This window comes from Aethalodelphis obliquidens, unplaced genomic scaffold (assembly GCF_003676395.1).
Source record: "Aethalodelphis obliquidens isolate GAN/ISIS:26980383/991018 unplaced genomic scaffold, ASM367639v1 scaffold85, whole genome shotgun sequence".
Taxonomy (NCBI): domain Eukaryota; kingdom Metazoa; phylum Chordata; class Mammalia; order Artiodactyla; family Delphinidae; genus Aethalodelphis; species Aethalodelphis obliquidens.
Genome location: NW_020838029.1, coordinates 1244449 through 1263316, shown reverse-complemented (window position 1 = coordinate 1263316; position 18868 = coordinate 1244449). Strand labels below are relative to the sequence as shown.

Below are 18868 nucleotides of genomic sequence, written 5' to 3'. Positions count from 1 at the left end.
CTTTCTGACTTACTTCACTCTGTATGACAGTCTCTACATCCATGCACCTCACTACAAATAACTCATTTTTGTTTCTTTTTATGGCTGAGTAATACTCCATTGTATATATGTGCCACATCTTCTTTATCCATTCATCTGTTGATGCACACTTAGGTTGCTTCCATGTCCTGGCTATTGTAAATAGAGCTGCAATGAACATTTTGGTACATGACTCTTTTTGAATTATGGTTTTCTCAGCGTACATGCCCAGTAGTGGGATTGCTGGGTCGTATGGTAGTTCTATTTGTAGTTTTTAAGGAACTTCCATACTGTTCTCCATAGTGGCTATATCAAATTACATTCCCACCAACAGTGCAAGAGGGTACGCTTTTCTCCACACCCTCTCCAGCATTTATTGTTTGTAGATTTTTTGATGATGGCTATTCTGACTGGTGTGAGGTGATATCTCATTGTAGCTTTGACTTGCATTTCTCTAATGATTAATGATGTTGAGCATTCCTTCATGTGTCTGTTGGCAATCTGTATATTTTCTTTGGAGAAATGTCTATTTAGGTCTTCCACCCATTTTTGGATTGGGTTGTTCATTTTTTTCGTATTGAGCTGCATGAGCTGCTTGTAAATTTTGGAGATTAATCCTTTGTCAGTTGCTTCATTTGCAAATATTTTCTCCCATTCTGAGGGTTGTCTTTTGGTCTTGTTTATGGTTTCCTTTGCTGTGCAAAAGCTTTGAAGTTTCATTAGGTCCCATTTGTCTATTTTTGTTTTTATTTCCATTGTAACAAAAAGAATAAAATATCTAGGAACAAACCTATGAAAGGAAACAAAAAACCTGTATGCAGAAAATTATAAAACACTGATGAAAGAAATTAAAGATGATACAAGGAGATGGAGAGATATACCATGTTCTTGGATTGGAAGAATCAACATTGTGAAAATTAGTCTACTGCGCAAAGCAATCTACACATTCAGTGCAATTCCTATCAAATTACCAATGGCATTTTTCACAGAACTAGAACAAAAAACTTCACAACTTGCATGGAAACACACAAGACGCTGAATAGCCAAAGCAATCTTGGGAAAGAGAAACAGGTCTGGAGGAATCAGGCTCCCGGAATTCAGACTATACTACAAAGCTACAGTAATCAAGACAGTATGGTACTGGCTCAGAAACAGAAATATAGATCAATGTAACAGGAAAGAAAGCCCAGAGATAAGCCCACACACATATGGTCACCTTATCTTTGATAAAGGAGGCAAGAATATGCAGTAGAGAAAAGGCAGCCTCTTCAATAAGTGGTGCTGGTAAAACTGGACAGCTACATGTAAAAGACTGAAATTAGAACACTTCCTAACACCATACAAAAAAATTAACTCAAAACGGATTAAAGACCTAAATGTAAGGACAGACACCATCAAACTCTTAGAGGAAAACATAGGCAGAACACTCTGTGACAAAAATCACAGCAAAATCCTTTTTGACCCACCTCCTAGAGAAAGGGAAATAAAAACAAAACTAAGCCAATGGGTTTTTTGTTTTTATTTTTTGATATTGAGTTACATGAGCTATCTATGTATTTTTGGCATTAACACTTTATCATTCATATTATGCATATATTTTCTCCCATTCAGTAGGCAGTCTTTTTGTTTTGTTGATGGATTCCTTAGCTGTGCAAAAGCCTTTAAGTTTAATTAGTTCCCATTTGTTTATTTTTGCTTTCTTTTCTTTAGGAGACAGATCTAAAATAATACTGCTATTATTTATGTCAAAGAGTATTCTGCTTATGTTTTCTTCTAGGAATTTTATGGTCTTAGCCATTAGTCTTACTGAGAATCTCTTGTACATGATGAGTTGCTTCTTTCTTGCTGCTTTCAAAATTCTCTCTTTGGCTTTGGCTTTTGAGTATGTATCTAGGTGTGAATTTAAAAAATATTTCCCTACTTGGAGTTCATTGAGCTTCTTGTACTTGCAGATTGTTTTCCATCAAATTGGAAAGTTTTTTGACATTATATCTTAAAATATTTTGTCTACCCTTTTCTATCCTCTGCTTCTACAACTCCCATTATGTGTATGTTGGTACACTTGAAGGTGTCCCACAGACCTCTGAGGTGCTACTCATTTTTCTTCATTCACTTTCCTTTCTGTTTCTCTAATTGGTTAATTTCAATTGTTATCAAGTTTACTGATTCTTCTTCTGCCTGCTTTAATCTCCGTTAGTGAATTTTTCTTCTCTTTATTGATTTTTATCCTTTCAGTTATTGTACTTTTCAACTCTAGTATTTCTAGTTGGTTCCTGTTTTATAAATTCTGTCTCTTTATTGATATTCGTTATTTGGCTTGAATTGTCCTCATTCTTTTAGATTTTTGCACAATCTTTCCTTTGGTTTATTTCTTTTTTAACAAATTTAGTTGATTTAAAATCTTTATCTAGTAAGTCCAGTATCTCTGCTTCCTCAGGGATGGTTTGTATTCATTGCTTTTTTATATGTTTATGGGCTCTACTTTCTAGTTTCTTTGTATATCTTATATTTTTGTTGAAAATTTGACTTTTTAAATAATATAATATGGCAAATCTAGAAATCTGACTCTCTCTTTCTCTCTCCAGGGCTTGTTTTTGGCACTGCTTATTGTACTAGTTACTGTTTGTTTGTTCAGTAACTTTTCTAAGATAATTTTAAGTAGTCTCTTGTATTCTTTGTCATGGATTGCCACTGAAGTCTCTGCTTGGTAGCTTAGTGGTCAGCTACTGATTGGGTAGATATCTCCTCAAATACTTAGAACCACTAAAACTCCCAGGGCTCTGTTGCCTTTTGAACTATGTCTTCAACACTTACCCAGGAAGTTTATAACTGTGCTGTAGTCTTCACTTCCTGCTAATGCAGAGCCTCAAGGCTAGCCAGAGGAAAGAACTTATGATGTTCTCATGTCTTTCCTGAGCATGCACAAAACCCTAGGCATGTCTGTGGTCTTCTAGATTACCAGGAATGTGTCAGAGATTTTCAAAGTCTCTATGAACATCTAATTACTTTTTTTTCTTTTAAGTTTTCTGGCTAGTTTCTTGTTTACCTCAACTATTATCTCTTGCCTCAGGCAGCTGTGTGATAAATACATCCCTTCCCTGGGGACAGTTTTAGCACTGGGTGACCAATAAATATAAGGCTTTTGAGTCAGGTCTTTCAGGGAACCACCACACAGGTCAAATAATGACAATTGTTTGGGAATTAAATCTGCTCTGTCCACTCCAGCACCTAGAATGGGGTTTATTTTCAAGGCTACTACTGGCCTGGGGCAGGCCTGGGGCAGGGTGATAGGGTTGGGGTAAGTTAAAATGCCACAGAGCTCCCTGTTCTTAACACGACTGGGGTGTTTTTCTTCCATAAATGCTACTTGGGTTGATGCAAATCTTTGGCTAATTTCCCCAAATCTGAAAGAAAAAAGTTATGAATTTTTTTCAGTTATTTCATTGCTTTTGTGAAGAAGTGAATATTTGGAGGTCATTACTCTACCATTTTTACTGACATCACCACACCCACCTTCTTTGTAATCCTTCTAAGACCCTCTCAAGAGAATGAATAGCTAAATTTCAATCAGAAGTTAGTTAAAACAAAATGTTTTCCCATCCAGATTAATTAAGGACCTGACTGGCCCTAACTTACTTCCCATTTTCCCTAAGGCATTCAACTGTTCACTCAAAGGTGCCAGGGCCCTTGAATGGACTCCCTTTTCCTTGCAGATTCCTCAAAACTACTCGAGACCAAGACTAAGGCACCTCCAACCATGCAATCCCCCTTCGAAGGTGAGTTTTACTAGGGTTCTGCAGGAGTAGGAAAGGTCTGAAATGGCTTCATAGAAGCCAAGAGAGGAGGCCCAATGCCATTAGATGGGTAATAAGAGGTCATTGTGTTCTCCGGAAAGAAATTAGTAGTAAAGAAATGGAAATAAGAAAGATTTAAGGGTCATGATGAAGTGGAATCATGAATATATATATTCTTCTTTGTGAAAATGTTTGAGGCAAAAGGAAGGAGAGAATTTGAAAAATCCCATGGGAAAAGTGAAAAAAGAAAAAACTGTGACTTCTGCTTTGCTCCTAGTCTGATTTGCTATAGGACTTTAGGTATATTGTCTCCCCTCTATTGGCGTTCTTCCCATCATAAACAGTGAAAAACTAAGATACCTCACTTTATGGTAATAGTGGTCAGTGACATGGCCAGGAATTGCAGAAAGCTTAGCACAGATACCCACAGAAGGACTTCAGACTTTGCAGCCACCCTCCACCTCACAGTTACTTGCTGGAAGAGAGGCCTCTAACCCTAACACACTTGTTATCATAGCAACATCCACAGTGAACTCATCCCAGGGCTGGATCACTGAAGTGGATGGCTACGTTGGAAAGACAAGTGCTGGGCCAGGTAAGGGCAATGTTAAGACTTCTAGCTTTCCCTTTTGGCTGTGAACTTTGTAACTGAAATTTTCCACTATATACAATGTTCTATGTCATTCAAATGCCCAGTCCAATCAGCCATCAACCAGTGGGTCTGAAATAACTTGTTTATACGTGGAGTCTCTAGCTTCTCTCAAGTCTTTCTCATGGGCCTAGGGTTTTGTTTGTCTCTCTGGCTAGCTAAGAAATTTAGGAGAAGATGGAAAAGAAAGAAGTGTGAGCTGGTCTGGACTGATCCTTGGAGTTGCTAGATTCATTTTCAACCAGATACCACTTGGTCTTGTTTTACCTCCTAGGAAATGGTCTGCCTATCTTTGCCATAATTCTCATCATCTCCTTCTGCTGTATTGTGGTCACCACAATGACTTATATCATGGTCTGCCGGAAGACATCCCAACAGGGTGAGTGATAAGTATGATTGGGTGGCTCTTGCTCATTTATTCATTCATTCAGCAGTATAGTTGAGCATAAACTCAGTATCAAGCACTATGTTAGGCACTTCAAAGGGCTCCTAGCCTAGTTTGAAAGTGAGGGTAGGGGGTCCATGGAGACAGACCTGCAAGGCAACAATGACAATACAACTTATGAAAGTTAATTCACAAATCTTTGGTACCCAACTGAGTACAGTATCTATGTAATGAGTTTTCTAATGAGGATGCAAGAGAAGGAGAAGTCACAGTCCTTGACCTCAAGTTGCTTACAATTTGATTAATGGAATCAAGGTAGAAGTGTGGAGTTTATCAATAACAATACATAGCTATAAAGGCTATGGACTCAAAGCCTGGAGAAGACAATCAGTGCTAAAGGTATCCAGAGGACAGGGGAGTCAGTTAGGGCTAGAGTAATTAGCAAGGGATTTCAGAAGGAGGTGGGGCTTAGACCATTCCTTGGAGGATGAAAACCATTTGAAAGGGAGCAATAGTCTAGGAAGGAGAAACTACAAGAATAAATGGGTAAAATGGTGAAATATGAATGTGAGTGGGGTCATCAATAAAGAAAATTCATGTAACCAAGCAATAGAGAAATACAGGGGAAAAGGAAAGCTTATTCCTGATTATAGAAGGTCTTGAATGACAGGTTAAGGAATCTGGACTTTCTTCTCTAAGCCTTGCATTAAAAATTACTAAAAAATATTTAAGCCGAGGAGTGACATGATTACAGTGTAGTTGTCAGGGTCATTTAACATCTATTTGCCAGCAGAGGAGGAAAAAGAATTTGAATGTTGATTTATAAGTAAAACCTAACTGCACTTCAGTTCCTGTTGCACTAGCTATTTTAACTAGCATTTGTGTGTCTCTTCGTTTGTAGTAGCTCTTACTCCCAAATAGTCTGGTTTCTACCATGGGTCTCTCCAACCAAAAAGGAGAAGGGAGCCTTGAGTGTTTCCTTTTCCTGGGTCTCAAGTGTAAGCTCTGGTCTTGGCCAACTGCCATGGCTACGACCCATGAGGCTAAACTTGGATGTGGAGATATCTCAAGTGGTCACAAATCCCAGGAGTACTAAAAGGAAAACATTCATTATAGTCTCAATGAGACTGGATATAAACTGTAATCATATGATTATTTTCCTTTCAAAAACAGTCCAGGGTTCCTCATGACTCAGGGGGTAGAGGTCAAAATGTAGCATTCTATTCAAAGCCCTCTATAATGTGGCTCTGGCCTATCTTGTCAATCCCCACCATGCCTTTATACTTATTTTCATTTCCAGACACTGGAGTCAAGCAGGCAAATTGGCCACACACCTCATGCCTTTATAATTTTTCCTTCCTGGATTGCCTTCCCAGAATTCCTGCTTTCTACCTCTCTATAAGGGAGACAGCCTTAGGGCATCAATCCAATTTAACATGTAGTTATTGAGTGCCTACTATGTACCATGCATTAGGCATATAAAAATGAAAAAGACCCTACAATATAGGAGCTGCCAGGCCAACTGGGGAGGTAAGACATGGAAATACAGGGCTCTATCACAAAGTAAAATTGCTGCAGCATGCCGTGTTTGCTTTGTTGTGGTTTAATGTATGCATTGCCTGTTGCATCTCCGAAAGATTACAAGCTCCTAGAGGGCAGTACCAAGAGATATCTATCTTCGTACTAGGCTAGAGCCTTTAAGCCTGCATGGAATGTAGATACTTCTCCTCCACTGACACTAGGGGGCAATGGTGACTTATTCCAAGATCTTTCCTGGGTGCAGGGTGGGGATAAGTGAATTTGGGAATGGCTCAAACCAAAGTCCCAGACATCAGACTAATTCAGACCCTTTTACCTGGGCTCTGGATGGCTGCCAAGTTTCTCACAAGGACTGCCTGGGGATCTTTGGCAAGATTCCTGGGTGGAGAGTGGATCCAGTTCCAGTGTCCCTCCCCCCACCATACCAAGCAAATGCTCCAGCCCAATGTCCAGAGTCAGTCAAAGATGACAGTGATAAAGTGTGCTTCCTTTTCATTTCCCTGATAAATCTGCATCCCTGTATTTCAACTCACCTTCCCAACAGCTCCTATTTGTTGGAAGGCTGAGACATATTGAGATCCCCCTTTCTGTCTCCCCTTCCCTTACCTTTTGACAAGTACTCATGCTTGGCTCTTACTCACTCCCCATGGAGACTTCTGACTTGATTCTTCCTTTTTTTCCAGAGCATGTCTGTGAAGTGGTCAGGTAAGATAACCTCTCTTCTTTTATCTTCTGACCCATTCCTTGCCCTCGATTTTGTTCGTCACTGGCATAGAGGAAAGGGGGTTTGGCACAGGCCCAATCTTAAGCCCAGAGGCCTTCAGGGTCAGGGCACAACTTCCTTCCCTCTCTGAAGCATCTTCTGTGGTACTGTCCTGGCCTATTGAACACACAAAATAATTCAGGTCCTCTAGCCCTCCATTCCCAGAATCCCTGGGTGGCAAGTGCCTGAGGGTCAGTTGGCAAGAATTGGGGCAGAAAAGTGGGAAACCAGGGTACCAGATTCAAGTTTCTTCTCATGGATGGTGGGCTCTTGGAACACAGGGTGCATGCCGGGGAGGCCAGTGACTCTGGTGAAACCATGAGGGTGGCCATCTTCACAAGTGGCTGCTCCAGTGAAGAGCCAGCTTCCCAGACACTGGACAACGACTACTCTGATGAACCTTGCCTGGGCCAGGAGTACCAGATCATCGCCCAGATCAACAGTGACTATGCTCGCCTGCTGCACACGGTTCCCCCAGATTATGAGCTTCTGGTCACCAAGGGCAAGAGCAGCTGCTAAAAATGTCCTACTGGGCCAAAGTCTGTTGACATAATTGCCTATTCATCCCTGGCATTCTGCATGGCCCCTTTCCCTGCTATCTTTATTCCTGGATAGTCCAAAGTGTCTTCCTTGCCAACACTGGGGTTGCTAAGAGTGAATGGCTTTGCCTAAGAAGTTACCATATGCACCTCAAGCAAGCCTGCTGCTGGATCATGCCTTAGGCCCTTCTAGTGTCCCTGCCTGGAGTTTCCATTGCTTCACTCCAAACACCAGAGGGAAGTGCCTATAGCACTAGGACTTGGTCATCATGCATCCAGACACCAGTCAACTTTGGCCTCTTACCACTGAATGACCAGAGGGAGGCTCAGCTCTGGCAGCTCAGGGAACCAGTTAGGTTTAGGATCACTTCCTTTTCTCTAGTGCCAGATAGCTTTTAATTGAGATTGTCATGTAAGAGGCCAGGGTTCAGTTCTGCTCCTGTACTGTGAGTCTAGTGCTCTGGTATTCTTCTGATGCTCAATAAATATCTAAACATAACAGCAACTTTGGTCATATTGGTCCTCTCTCAAGGACCTACCAAGAGTGATTAAAGTGAGACTAGTTGAGATGGTTGGGCCCCTGGGAGTATGGATAGCACCTTTGCTTTTTTGTTTTTTCCTTCTTCCCACCTATGCTACCCTTACCTCATTTCAGCAGTGAGCTCACTGGAACACAATGAACATTTGGTAAAACAGTACTCAACTGCCTTCTATTCCCTTTTTAATCATCCTGCCAGCTCCACCTGGGTGACTCTTCCCAGGTCAATTGGAAACCTAAAAAAGCGGACTGTGGGTGCAGAGATAAAGAGATCCCCCTTTCTCCAAAGTATGAATGCATCACCCTCAAGGATTTCCACCTCCTAGAATCCTAAAATCTTTGGAGTAGTTGTACTCTTCATAGATCGTCTTTATCTCTTGGCCCCTTCTTACACTGTGGGGTAGAGGTCAGAGCAGGGAAGTCTCTCTTCTCAAACAGGAATAAGCACTAGGAGTGTGAGTGTGTGTGTGCGTGTGTGTGTGTGTGTTTATCTGTCTGTATATGTGCACACACAATACACCTTTAAATCAGTGTCCTCAGAGAGGAACTGTTCTGGGTCAGTTCAACACTGTTTCCTTTCCCTCAGGTAATGCATGTCAAATCAACTTCTTCACCCTTTATGGAAGCTGACATGTGCCACTTTTGGTTACAATGCAATTCCAAGGTCAGCTCAGGTTTAACCAGCAGCTGCTCCCCTATGAATTGATTACAGAAGTCAAAATCATACATAAAAGTGAACAAAGAGTCCTTCGCTTTACAGGAAGGAACGAAAGTAATGAATCAAGGAGTACATCCATCCCTGGGACCCATAAGCCTTTTGTTGTTGCTACATAAATTGTTCCAGAGTAGGAAAAAATGAAAGTAAACTTCTAAACTCTTTCTATGATGCAGGTTGACACTGATACTGCAAGTTTATTAAATGCCACAAGATAACAAGATAAAACAAGATAAAATTACAGACCTAGGAGCACATATTTATTGCAGCAGGAAACTTCTAGAGATCATCTCTGCCTAAAACCTGATAATCTTTTTCATGCAAGACAAGCCAGTGAGAAAGTCCTAAGTATAAGGCTAGCCCAAATATGCAGGATAGGCTAAACAAAAATGGTATAATGAAACAGGACCTGTCTTAGGCAGGTAGCTGGGTGGAGAAAAGTAGAAGAGTAAAAAGACAAGATCTCCAGAAGAGAGGAAAGATATGAAGTTCCTCTAAGGCAATTTCTCAAATTTTGTTCCATGGAACACTCGATCCAGGAAATGGCCCACAGAAAAACATTTCCATGATCAGATAAGCATGGGAACTGCTTCATTCTATGGCCCTCTCTTGGAGATTTCCAATGGAACATTACAATATTAAAGTCTCTGAAAAATCCTGCAATAAAGCATCTGTATAACTTTTTGTTACCAAGTAATTCCAAAACTTACTTGCCCTCTGAGTCTACATTTTTGCCTTCCTTCTCTGACTCTTGACCCTATTTCTCAGGAAGAAAAACCCTCCATGTTGGCAATTGCCTCACACACCCTATAGCACTGCAGCGACCAAAGTTTAATTGTTTTCTTACAAAATTCCTGGGTAGCATTTGGCCCAAAGGCCCAAAACTAATAGACTAGTGGAAAGTCTATCAACCAATAAACAGTTATTAAGTATTTTCTGTTACCTGAGTACTGTTCTGGGGCTGGAGTAGGGATGGAATGGGGAGACAGCAATTAAGGAAAGAGTATTGTTCTCTAGGAGCTCACAATCTAGTGGGGAATTCAAAAATATCCCCTTCAAAAGTCCACTAACAATTCAAGGTGTACCATTTGGCAGTAGGAGATAAAAGGGTACATACAAGCATCCAGGCAAGGAGTGCTTTGAGAATGAAGAAGGAAAGAGTATAGGTTGACTTTCAAAAGTCCTTGGAGAGACTGGACTTTGGCTTGGCCAAGAAGTATGGGAAAGAATTGGATAAGAAGAGAGAAATGAAGAAGGTGTTCCCAGGAGGAGAAAAAGCATGAAGAAAAGGAGAGAGATAGGTAAGGTCAAAGTGTGTTTAGAAGCCAAGGTTAAGTGTCCAGAAACTGGGTGTCTAAGCCCTGTGATGATGCTTGTGTGAGAATTCAGATGTCCTTTTTAGGGGACTCTGGGAGGGGAATGTGAAGGAAGAAAGTAATGAATAAAGGAGTACTGCCATCCCTGGGGCCCATATGCCTTTTCAAGACTATTGTATCCACCTAGGGCTCCCACTGTGTATAAGCAGAGCTGCTTCATTTCCCCGCCCCCCAACACCCTCAGGTACAATGCTTTAATTCCCTCAAAGTCACCGAAAATAACTTCTGAGAGCTTAGTTGGTATTTGGTGTGTGTTCTTGCATCCAGCTGTCAGTCTATCAGATGTATTTCAACTGTCCTGGCCTGGAGCTGCTAGGCATATGCCGCACTTGGGGTATTTGACAAACTGACACTCTACTACATGGAGTGTCTAACTCAGCTTGTCAAATACACGGAGCGTGGCACTGCAGGAGGCTGGGCCAGGGGCTTCAGTGGGGAGGCAAGATCTTCCTGGGAGATATGGCCCTGGAGGGAAAGAAAGAGAAAGGAGTCACACCCTGAGCACCAGGGAAACTGCAGAGGCTATAGGGACTAGCTGAAGCACCGGAATAAGGAAGTGAACAAAATAGGCAATAAGGCTTCTAACCAGAAGAGGCATCCTTAGGGTATGTAAGAAAAGCCCACTTGATACTGCAGGTGAAACCTCAGTGCTCAGCTGGGGAGGTCCTCAGGCCTGAGTCCTATAGCTATGGCATTTATAGGGATCCGGAGCTCCAATGAGATTCTCTATGCAGCAGAGAATGTACAATTTGGTCATTGTCCTGCCTCCCTGACCTCAGGAAAGGACCAGGTCCCAGAGTCAATGTCCATGTCCCACCTTCCCAACTCTCTCAGTTTATGTTCTCACAGTGTTATGACTATGGACATAGGCTTTGAGTTTAAGCATGGGCATGAATTCTGGCTCTTCCACTGAGTAGCTGAGAAATCTTGGATAAATCATTTCATCTCTTTGAGCTCTAGTTTTCCACATCCACAAAATGGGCATAAGTATAGTACTTACCTAATAAGTTATTGTGAGAATGACATGAAATAATGTATGTAAAGCCCTTAGGTCAGTATTTGATACATAACAAATGCTCCAAAGGAAAAACAAAAGGTGGTTGAACTACCACAAGGAAAGCAAGGGCCATTGACCACTGACTTAACAGGGTCAGGACAATGAAACAGGAATTTCTTATGGTCTCAGACTTACCTAACATGATGCACTTAACAAATCAGGACTCAAGAATAGCAGCTATAAAAGGACCTTCATCTAGTTTCACCTACTCATGTTATAAATGAGGAAATGAAGGCTCACACTGAGGATGAGAGTTGCTAAAGATCATACAAGTTGTACACAGTTTGGGGCTGTGCCCTATGTCACCCTATTATGCCCTCCAGTTTTCCTCACTGGTCCTTTTACCTCCATGCTCTGTATATCTCTCTGGGAAAAGGGAGACACATCAAAAAGGAAGGCAAAATATAGGCAGTGGACTTGGCAGTGAGGTACTGGGATCATTCAACCCACAGCCATCAGAGAAATAAAGAAGCTGCCAGGAGCATGATCAGGCCTGGAACTTCCGAGAGAATTCACTTGGCAATACCCAGATACTGTTGCTAAAAATTCCAGATAGTCCGTGTTAAATTCCTCCCTTTTCCAGATGTGGTAGTTGATCTGTGAGAAAGTAGCTGGCTTATATTATATACTGGCATGAAAAGAGGCAAACATTCCGAGGAACATAAAACTACCCTATGAGGCCAGAAAGCCTTATCCCAGCTAACACAAGTCAGAGGGACTTGTCTTTCAGCAAAAAATCATAGTGCGTTGAAAAAAAAAACACTTAACCCTTTCAGGTAAATGTATGTTGGTAAGCAGATGACATGCTCCTACAATTTGATATCTGAGAGTGACTTCAAACCTAAAGCTCTAAATGATATTTTCCATCCCCTCATTTCCCTCTCTACTTACCCAAGCCATTCCAAGCCACCCAGAAGTGTGGCTTTTTCAGCCAAAGCAACAATCTTGGTCACCAGATATGGCATAGTGGAAAGAATCAGACAAACTTGGATTCTAATGCTGCTTGGGGCACTAATTAGCCAATCATGGCTTTGGGAAAGTTTTCCTTTAGGCTTCAGTTGCCCTTTGAGCTTCAGTTGTCTTCTCTGGAAATGGGGACAAGAAGACTTACCTGGCAAAGTTGTCAGGAAAGTGTTTGGTGAGCTTTCCAGAGCCTCTCATATAGGAGCTCACAGGCACCTTGGCTCAGTCCCTGGAGCTGTGAGTGGAAGCCAATCAAGGAAGCTGATTAATAGAGTTTGAGTTCAGGGTAGTGGGAGAGAGAGAACTGGACTGATGCCTTTCTTCTATCATTACCCTTACTGGCTACCAGCTTCTGTGTGAAGACCTGGATAAACTGAAGATGTCCACAGCCTCCTGAATGCCCTTTCTGACTTCATCAAAAAGGAAGACAGGTATGAGGAGGTTAAAGATTCTTTCTTAGTACATGAAGTTTAAGAGCCTTATAGACCATTTTGCCCCAGTATTAATGGAAAGAGGCAGTGGCTGAGCTGAAACTATATTGGTTTTATTTCCACATTGGATGTTTTAGTCCATGCCTCTCCAACAGAGTGTATATAAGGAAAGCAGGTTCATCTGAGGAAGGTTGGCCAGACCCATAGGAAGAAAAGATGGATATCTACGTGGAGTGATACTGAGGGTCTGTGAAAGTTTTCTCTTGGTCTGTTATACTACATAAAATATCATTTGCTCCCTGTCTACCCTGGGAGGGCTAACACACCAAGCAGTAAGACCTGCTCTGCAACTGACCCAGTTGGGCCCCCTCATACTGGGAGCAGTATGGACTTTTTTTCAGGCATAGTTCAACCCCCTGCTCAACCCTACCCAGAGATATTTACTCAGCATCACTCTCAAGTCCTTTCTCAACAGAGGGCTAAAAACTATCAAAATAAGGGATATAAAAACTAAAAGAGTCTCTAGACACTGTCCATCTAATCCTTCCCCTCCTCTTCTTTTCAGAAGTGGTCAAAAATATGAGTCCTAGAATGGAAAAAGGACTTGTTCAAAGATACACAATGAGTAAATGGCAAAACCAGGACCATTATTTAAATATCCTGATCCTGGTTCCAGAGAACATTCCACTTCCATTTTGCTGTCCCCTAAACAGCCTGTTTGGAGAGGAAATGTCATCCTCCTTTCTCATCATTATAGGCTCCAGGAGAGAAGGGTACCAATGGGACACTTCTTCTCCCCCACCCTTGATCCAGAATTCCTGAGAAGGGTCCAAGGAGAATGGGATGAGCAGATCCAAGCCATATTTGGTAGCCATGGACACTGCCCCAGTTTGGGAATCCAAGCAGAGAGGACAAGTTGATACTATACCTGTTACTGGAGTGGTGCCTTCATCTTGTAGGAGGCATAGGTTCCCTGGTGATGAGTCAAACTGCAGAGACCAGAGGGAACTGGGCTTTATGCTGTGAGCAGGAAGGTCCTATGTTTTGAAGGGCCCTTGGTGTCTTCAAGAGGAAACAGAAATGAGGAAGATAAGGCTGAGGTTAGCCAACGGAAATCTGGGTGCAAAATGACAAAAGAGTGCCGTTGTGAAAGGGTCTCCTACTGAAGCAACAGTCCTCACTGCCATGTCCTCACCCACTGCCAGCTGAACTCCAACAGATACTAACTCCCCAAGCTGCAGAGAGTCTGAGCAGAAAGCCCTGGCTGCCCTAGGCTCGACCTATGGACAGGGAGGTTTCCCCAGATTTACTGAAGGAGTCCTGGAATGTCAAAGCTGAGACATTATCAAATAAAAATCCCCATTGTCAAAATTGAGAAACTGACCCCCTGAGGGATAAAAGGAAATGCCTGATATCAAAAAGAAAATTAGTGGTATATCTAGAATTTGAATCCATTTCTGTCAACTCCAAATCATGTGTTCTCTCACCCTGTCAGAATGCCTCCTAGTCCTGAAACACCCATTTTATCTCCCCTGGCACACAAACATAATTAGCAGGGCCCAGTGAAAAATGAAAAGGAAGGGCCCTTTGTAAAAAAGAAATTAAAAATTCCAGATGGCAACAGCAGAACATTAAGCTAAGTTTGGGGTCTTTCTAAGTATGAGGACCTGTGAAAATTTACAGGTCACATGCCTATGAAGCTGGGCCTGCTAGCACAGCTCTGCCCACAGGTCACATTCTGGCATCCAGGGAGCTCACAGACAGAAAAAAGAAAATTCACATCTATGAAAGTATTTATTATGTGTTTTACATGTGTTATCTCATTTAATCAACAACCATCTAATATGGTATTATCATTATTCCTATTTATAGGTGAGGAAACTGAGACACATGGAAGTAAAGTGGCTTGTCTAAGGACACAAAACTAGGAAATAATGGAGAAGGCAGAATTTGTACTCAGGTCTTTCTGACTTAAAATGTTAAGCTTTTTCTACTCTCCTATGTTGGTTATGAAGAAAGTGGTTGACCTTGAGAAGGAAAAGATAGTGCCAGACACTTAAGTTCAACTGTGACCTTTAGGCTTCATGAGGGACATGACAGTTATGAGAAGAAAGTGAATGACTTCCTAGAGCCTTATGCTCGCAATCCTTGGGCAGTCCCCATTCACAGCCAGGAAGACTTTGGATTCCCATTATGCAGTGCTCTACATCATAAATCCTGATGATATGGCAGACGGGAGAGGCAGTTCTTGCAATGCTTTCAGGGTATACTTACAGGATCACCTTCAATGATTGCAGTGCCCAAGTCTCAGTCCTTGGTCTACATAGAAGAAATAGAACCCTTGACAGTACTCAAGCCTCCGTGAATAATCTATCTAAGCTACATACAGTCATATAAATTCGGGTTCAAGAGAAAAGACCACATCCTGGAAGCCAGGAGTTTGGTGTCCTACTCCCAGATCTGTCAGCTCTGTTCCCTCCCTTAGTCTTAGTTTCCCATTTAACCAACAGAGGCTGAACTAGATGATCTTGGTGGCCTCTCCAACTCAAACATTCCCTGGTTCCTTTATAACCCCTTCCATACCTGCCCCTCTCTCACTATGGTCTTTCCTGTGTATGCAGAGCCTAGAGGCTCTAGGGGACTACCTGGGATAGGAATTCACTTACACTCACACTACTCTGCAGAAAACTTCCTTCTACCAGAATAATTTATTGGCTTAGTCCTTGAAACCAGTTTCCCCAGATCTGGCTTCTAGAAAGATTCAATTCCTTTTTATTTTGGTTTCTGACTAAAGCTTGTGGTGGAGTCAGGGTTGTCCTGTGGGCACTTTTCTAGGGAGGGACCCTTCCTCCCTACTCATATCCTAGAGATTAAGTTCAGCTACCCACTCAGGTTTTTTTCCTCTTATCAGTTAAGGTACTCTCCTAGCTTTTTAACAGGGGCCCTCTGGAAACAATGCCTTCAATTAAAGTAGTAATTAATGATGGCCAACTTGAGCTTCATAGTAGATCCATGAAAGAAAAAACATTAGGGTGGGATTGACATATATACACTAATATGTATAAAATAGATAACTAATAAGAACCTGCTTTATAGCACAGGGAACTCTACTTCACTTCGCTGTACAGTAGAAACTAACACAACACTGTAAAACAACTATACCCGAATTAAAAAAGCATTAGGAGCCAGGAGGATCTACAAATCATACCTACTATGCAAAAGGTCTGAATTAGAGAAAATGGCATGGGGCTCCTCAGAGCTCCTCTTTACCTCACAAACACAAAGCATGTTTGGAAGGGCCAATTTGCAGCAACAGCACAAACGGGACTTTTCCTTTAGGTCTGTTGTCCAACCAAAAGACATAGAGTTCTTCCATTTTGGATGTTCTTTGGCTTGACCATGCTTACGAGGCGGGATGAGGGAGAAGAGAGTTGGATAGGGGGAGCAGGCAGACAGTGCGGGAGTCCCACACTGTAGATACATGCATTTATTCACTCAGTGCTGGAATGAAAATAAACACTGAATTTTGAGTCTGAGTCCCTGTGTCTTGGATCCTGTGTTATAGACCCTGGGTTATAGACCAACCTCTGTAACATTGACTATACACCCTTGAAAAATCATGCACAGCCTGTCTGAGCATCAGTCACTACATCATACTGAGGGATTGTCAGGCTAGAGGGGAGAGGGATTCAGGCATGCACCCAAGGAAATATATATCTCTACAGTGTGAGACAAGTGATTTGATGAAGGTACAAAGTGAAATCAGAAGAGTGGGTAAGAAAGACATGATTCTTCCAGGGCAGAGAGTGAGGAAGTGGTGGTGATTAGAAAGGTTCATAGAAAAGTAGGATTTTAGCTAGATTCTAAAAGATGGGGAAATAAAATAATGATGCTCACTGTCTCTAGAAAGCTTTCTCTGACCACCCCTTTCCTGACAAAATTAATGGCTCCTGGCTTTGCCTGCCTCTAGTCTCAAAAACCTCTCCACACTGCATTTATGTGTCTGTCTCTCCAAAAAGACCAAGAACTGCCAAAAATAGGGCTGTGTCTGATCCCTACCTTTCTTCACAGGTCCAAGGATGAAATAGTTGCCCCAGAACTGTGAGGTGAATAAGTGAATGCATCAGTGCATAAGCAAATGAAAGAGCCCAAGATCCTCACATTCCTTAGCTTACCTCACCTTCATGAAGGAACTGAGAAGCCCCTCTCAACATTGAGTTCAACTTCGTGCTCACCTACCCCCACTTCCTATAGGAAGCCTGTCAAGAAAATGCCCCAGGGACAACTGCAAAGCTGAGGCCACTTCCTGTGCAAGAAGCCAGTGTCCACACACTCCACCTCATCCCTGGTGATTGCTATGTGTATGATTGCACTGGGGCTTCCTCTGAAAGGAAATACAAAGACTGATGCAATGTACAGGGCACCTCCAGGCCAAGACTGAAGAACTTCATGTACTCATGGGCTTGGGGATAGATGTTTCACTGTGAGGTTCCCCACAAACCCAGTGACAATGACAAGAAATGTGGCAGCAATTAACCTACCAACTATAGGTCAACTTTATTCAACAAGGGTGTGTTGAGCACTTACTGGCTGCAAAGCTCTATGGTTGGCACCAAGGGGAAAAATAAATACACAGCAGAGCAGTATTATACATCTAACAGAAATACAATGTGAGCCACAAATTTTCTAATAGCGACATTAAAAATTTGAAATATAAATAGGTGAAAGTAATTTGATAGTATATTTTATTTAACCCAATGCATCCAAGATGTTATCTTAACCAGTAAACAATGTAAAAATGTTTTAATGAGGTATTTTACACTCTTTAAAATGTGGTGTGTGTTTTAAATTTACAGTACACCACAATATGGACTACCTATGTTTCCAGTGTTCAATCGCCACACATAGCTAGTAGTTACCATGTGGGACAACAAAAGTATAAAATGTAGTCCCTGCCCTCAAGGAATTTACAGCCTAGTCCAGGATCCAAATTAATACATAAGCATGTACAAAGAACAAATACTATAGTGGAGGTGAATGTATGGAAAAGAGCAGTGCACCTGAAGTCAGGAGACCCAGACTACAGTCTATTCTCTGCCACTGATTATCTGTGTGACCTTGAGTAAAACCCTCTCCCTCTATGGGCCATATCTACAATGAGGCTGGACTAGATTCATTCACTCAACAAATATATATTGAGAGTTTTCTAAGTATCAAGCATGGTGCGAGGCACTTGGGATACAGAGGAGAGCAAGACACATAAGATGCCTACCTTCTTGGCACTTGCAGTGTGGTGGAAAATAGCTATTGAACAAATAATTACAGGTAAATATGAAAAGAAAGGAGGAATCACAGAAAGCTAGGAGAACACAGGGAACCTAATCCACAAGGCTTGGATAGGTCAAGAAAACCTCTCAAAGGAAGTGACCTTTGAAGTGCGACTGAAGAATAAGAACAAATGACCAGGTGAGCCAAGTGAATAATTGTTGAAAACCCATTCCAAGCAGAAGAAACAGCATGTGTAAAAGCTCTGAGATGGGAAAATATGTGGCATATTCCAAGAAGATAAGGAGGCTGATGTGGTCTGGAATAGAGCAAGCAAAGGAAAGAATAGCTCAAAGCAAAGTGGGAGACGTAACAGGAGGCCAAACTGAGGAAGCCCTTGTATACTATGTTGAGGGTTTGAAACTTATCCAATGTGACATGAGAAACAAGAGAATGTACAAGTGGTGCAATACTCTTCCATCTTCAAGACAAGGAATTCTGGAGTTTAGGCCATGGAACAAAAAGTTAATTCCAACTGGGTGGACTAGAGACTTCACAGAAGAGGCAGCATTTAAAAAGAGCCTTGAAAGATAGTAAGATCAATAGTCAGAGAAGAGCATTCCAGACAAAAAGAAGAACACAAGTAAAAGTGCAGAGGTAGGAAAGAACATGGTGAGCTTGTGTGAATGGAGGGACAACTGATGTAACAGGGTAAATATAAGCTTAAGTATATTTTTGAATATCTATAGATGCACTAGAACAATAGCCACCCCAAAGCCTATCCAACTCACAAAATGTGTTCTGGAAGAAACCAGGCAAAGACCTTGGACCTACCA

General features: G+C 41.8%; 1 protein-coding gene and 1 long non-coding RNA gene across 2 annotated transcripts in view; one reads left to right on the top strand and one right to left on the bottom strand.

The window, feature by feature from the left end:
- The window catches only part of VSIG4 (V-set and immunoglobulin domain containing 4), a 28990-nt gene extending 21323 nt beyond the window's left edge, over positions 1-7667 (top strand). Inside the window, exons 4-8 of the mRNA XM_027093581.1 lie at positions 3732-3794; positions 4330-4407; positions 4736-4840; positions 7069-7090; positions 7430-7667. Of these exons, the coding sequence (XP_026949382.1) occupies positions 3732-3794; positions 4330-4407; positions 4736-4840; positions 7069-7090; positions 7430-7667 (506 nt within the window). The remainder of the gene's footprint in view (positions 1-3731; positions 3795-4329; positions 4408-4735; positions 4841-7068; positions 7091-7429) is intronic.
- A 1433-nt stretch (positions 7668-9100) lies between these two features.
- LOC113613124 (uncharacterized) lies at positions 9101-16962 on the bottom strand. The gene is made up of 4 exons (XR_003430085.1): positions 16948-16962; positions 13696-13829; positions 12485-12571; positions 9101-10781 (listed from the first exon to the last, which is right to left on the bottom strand). It is a non-coding gene; the product is annotated as an uncharacterized LOC113613124 (long non-coding RNA).
- Positions 16963-18868: the final 1906 nt, after the last annotated feature.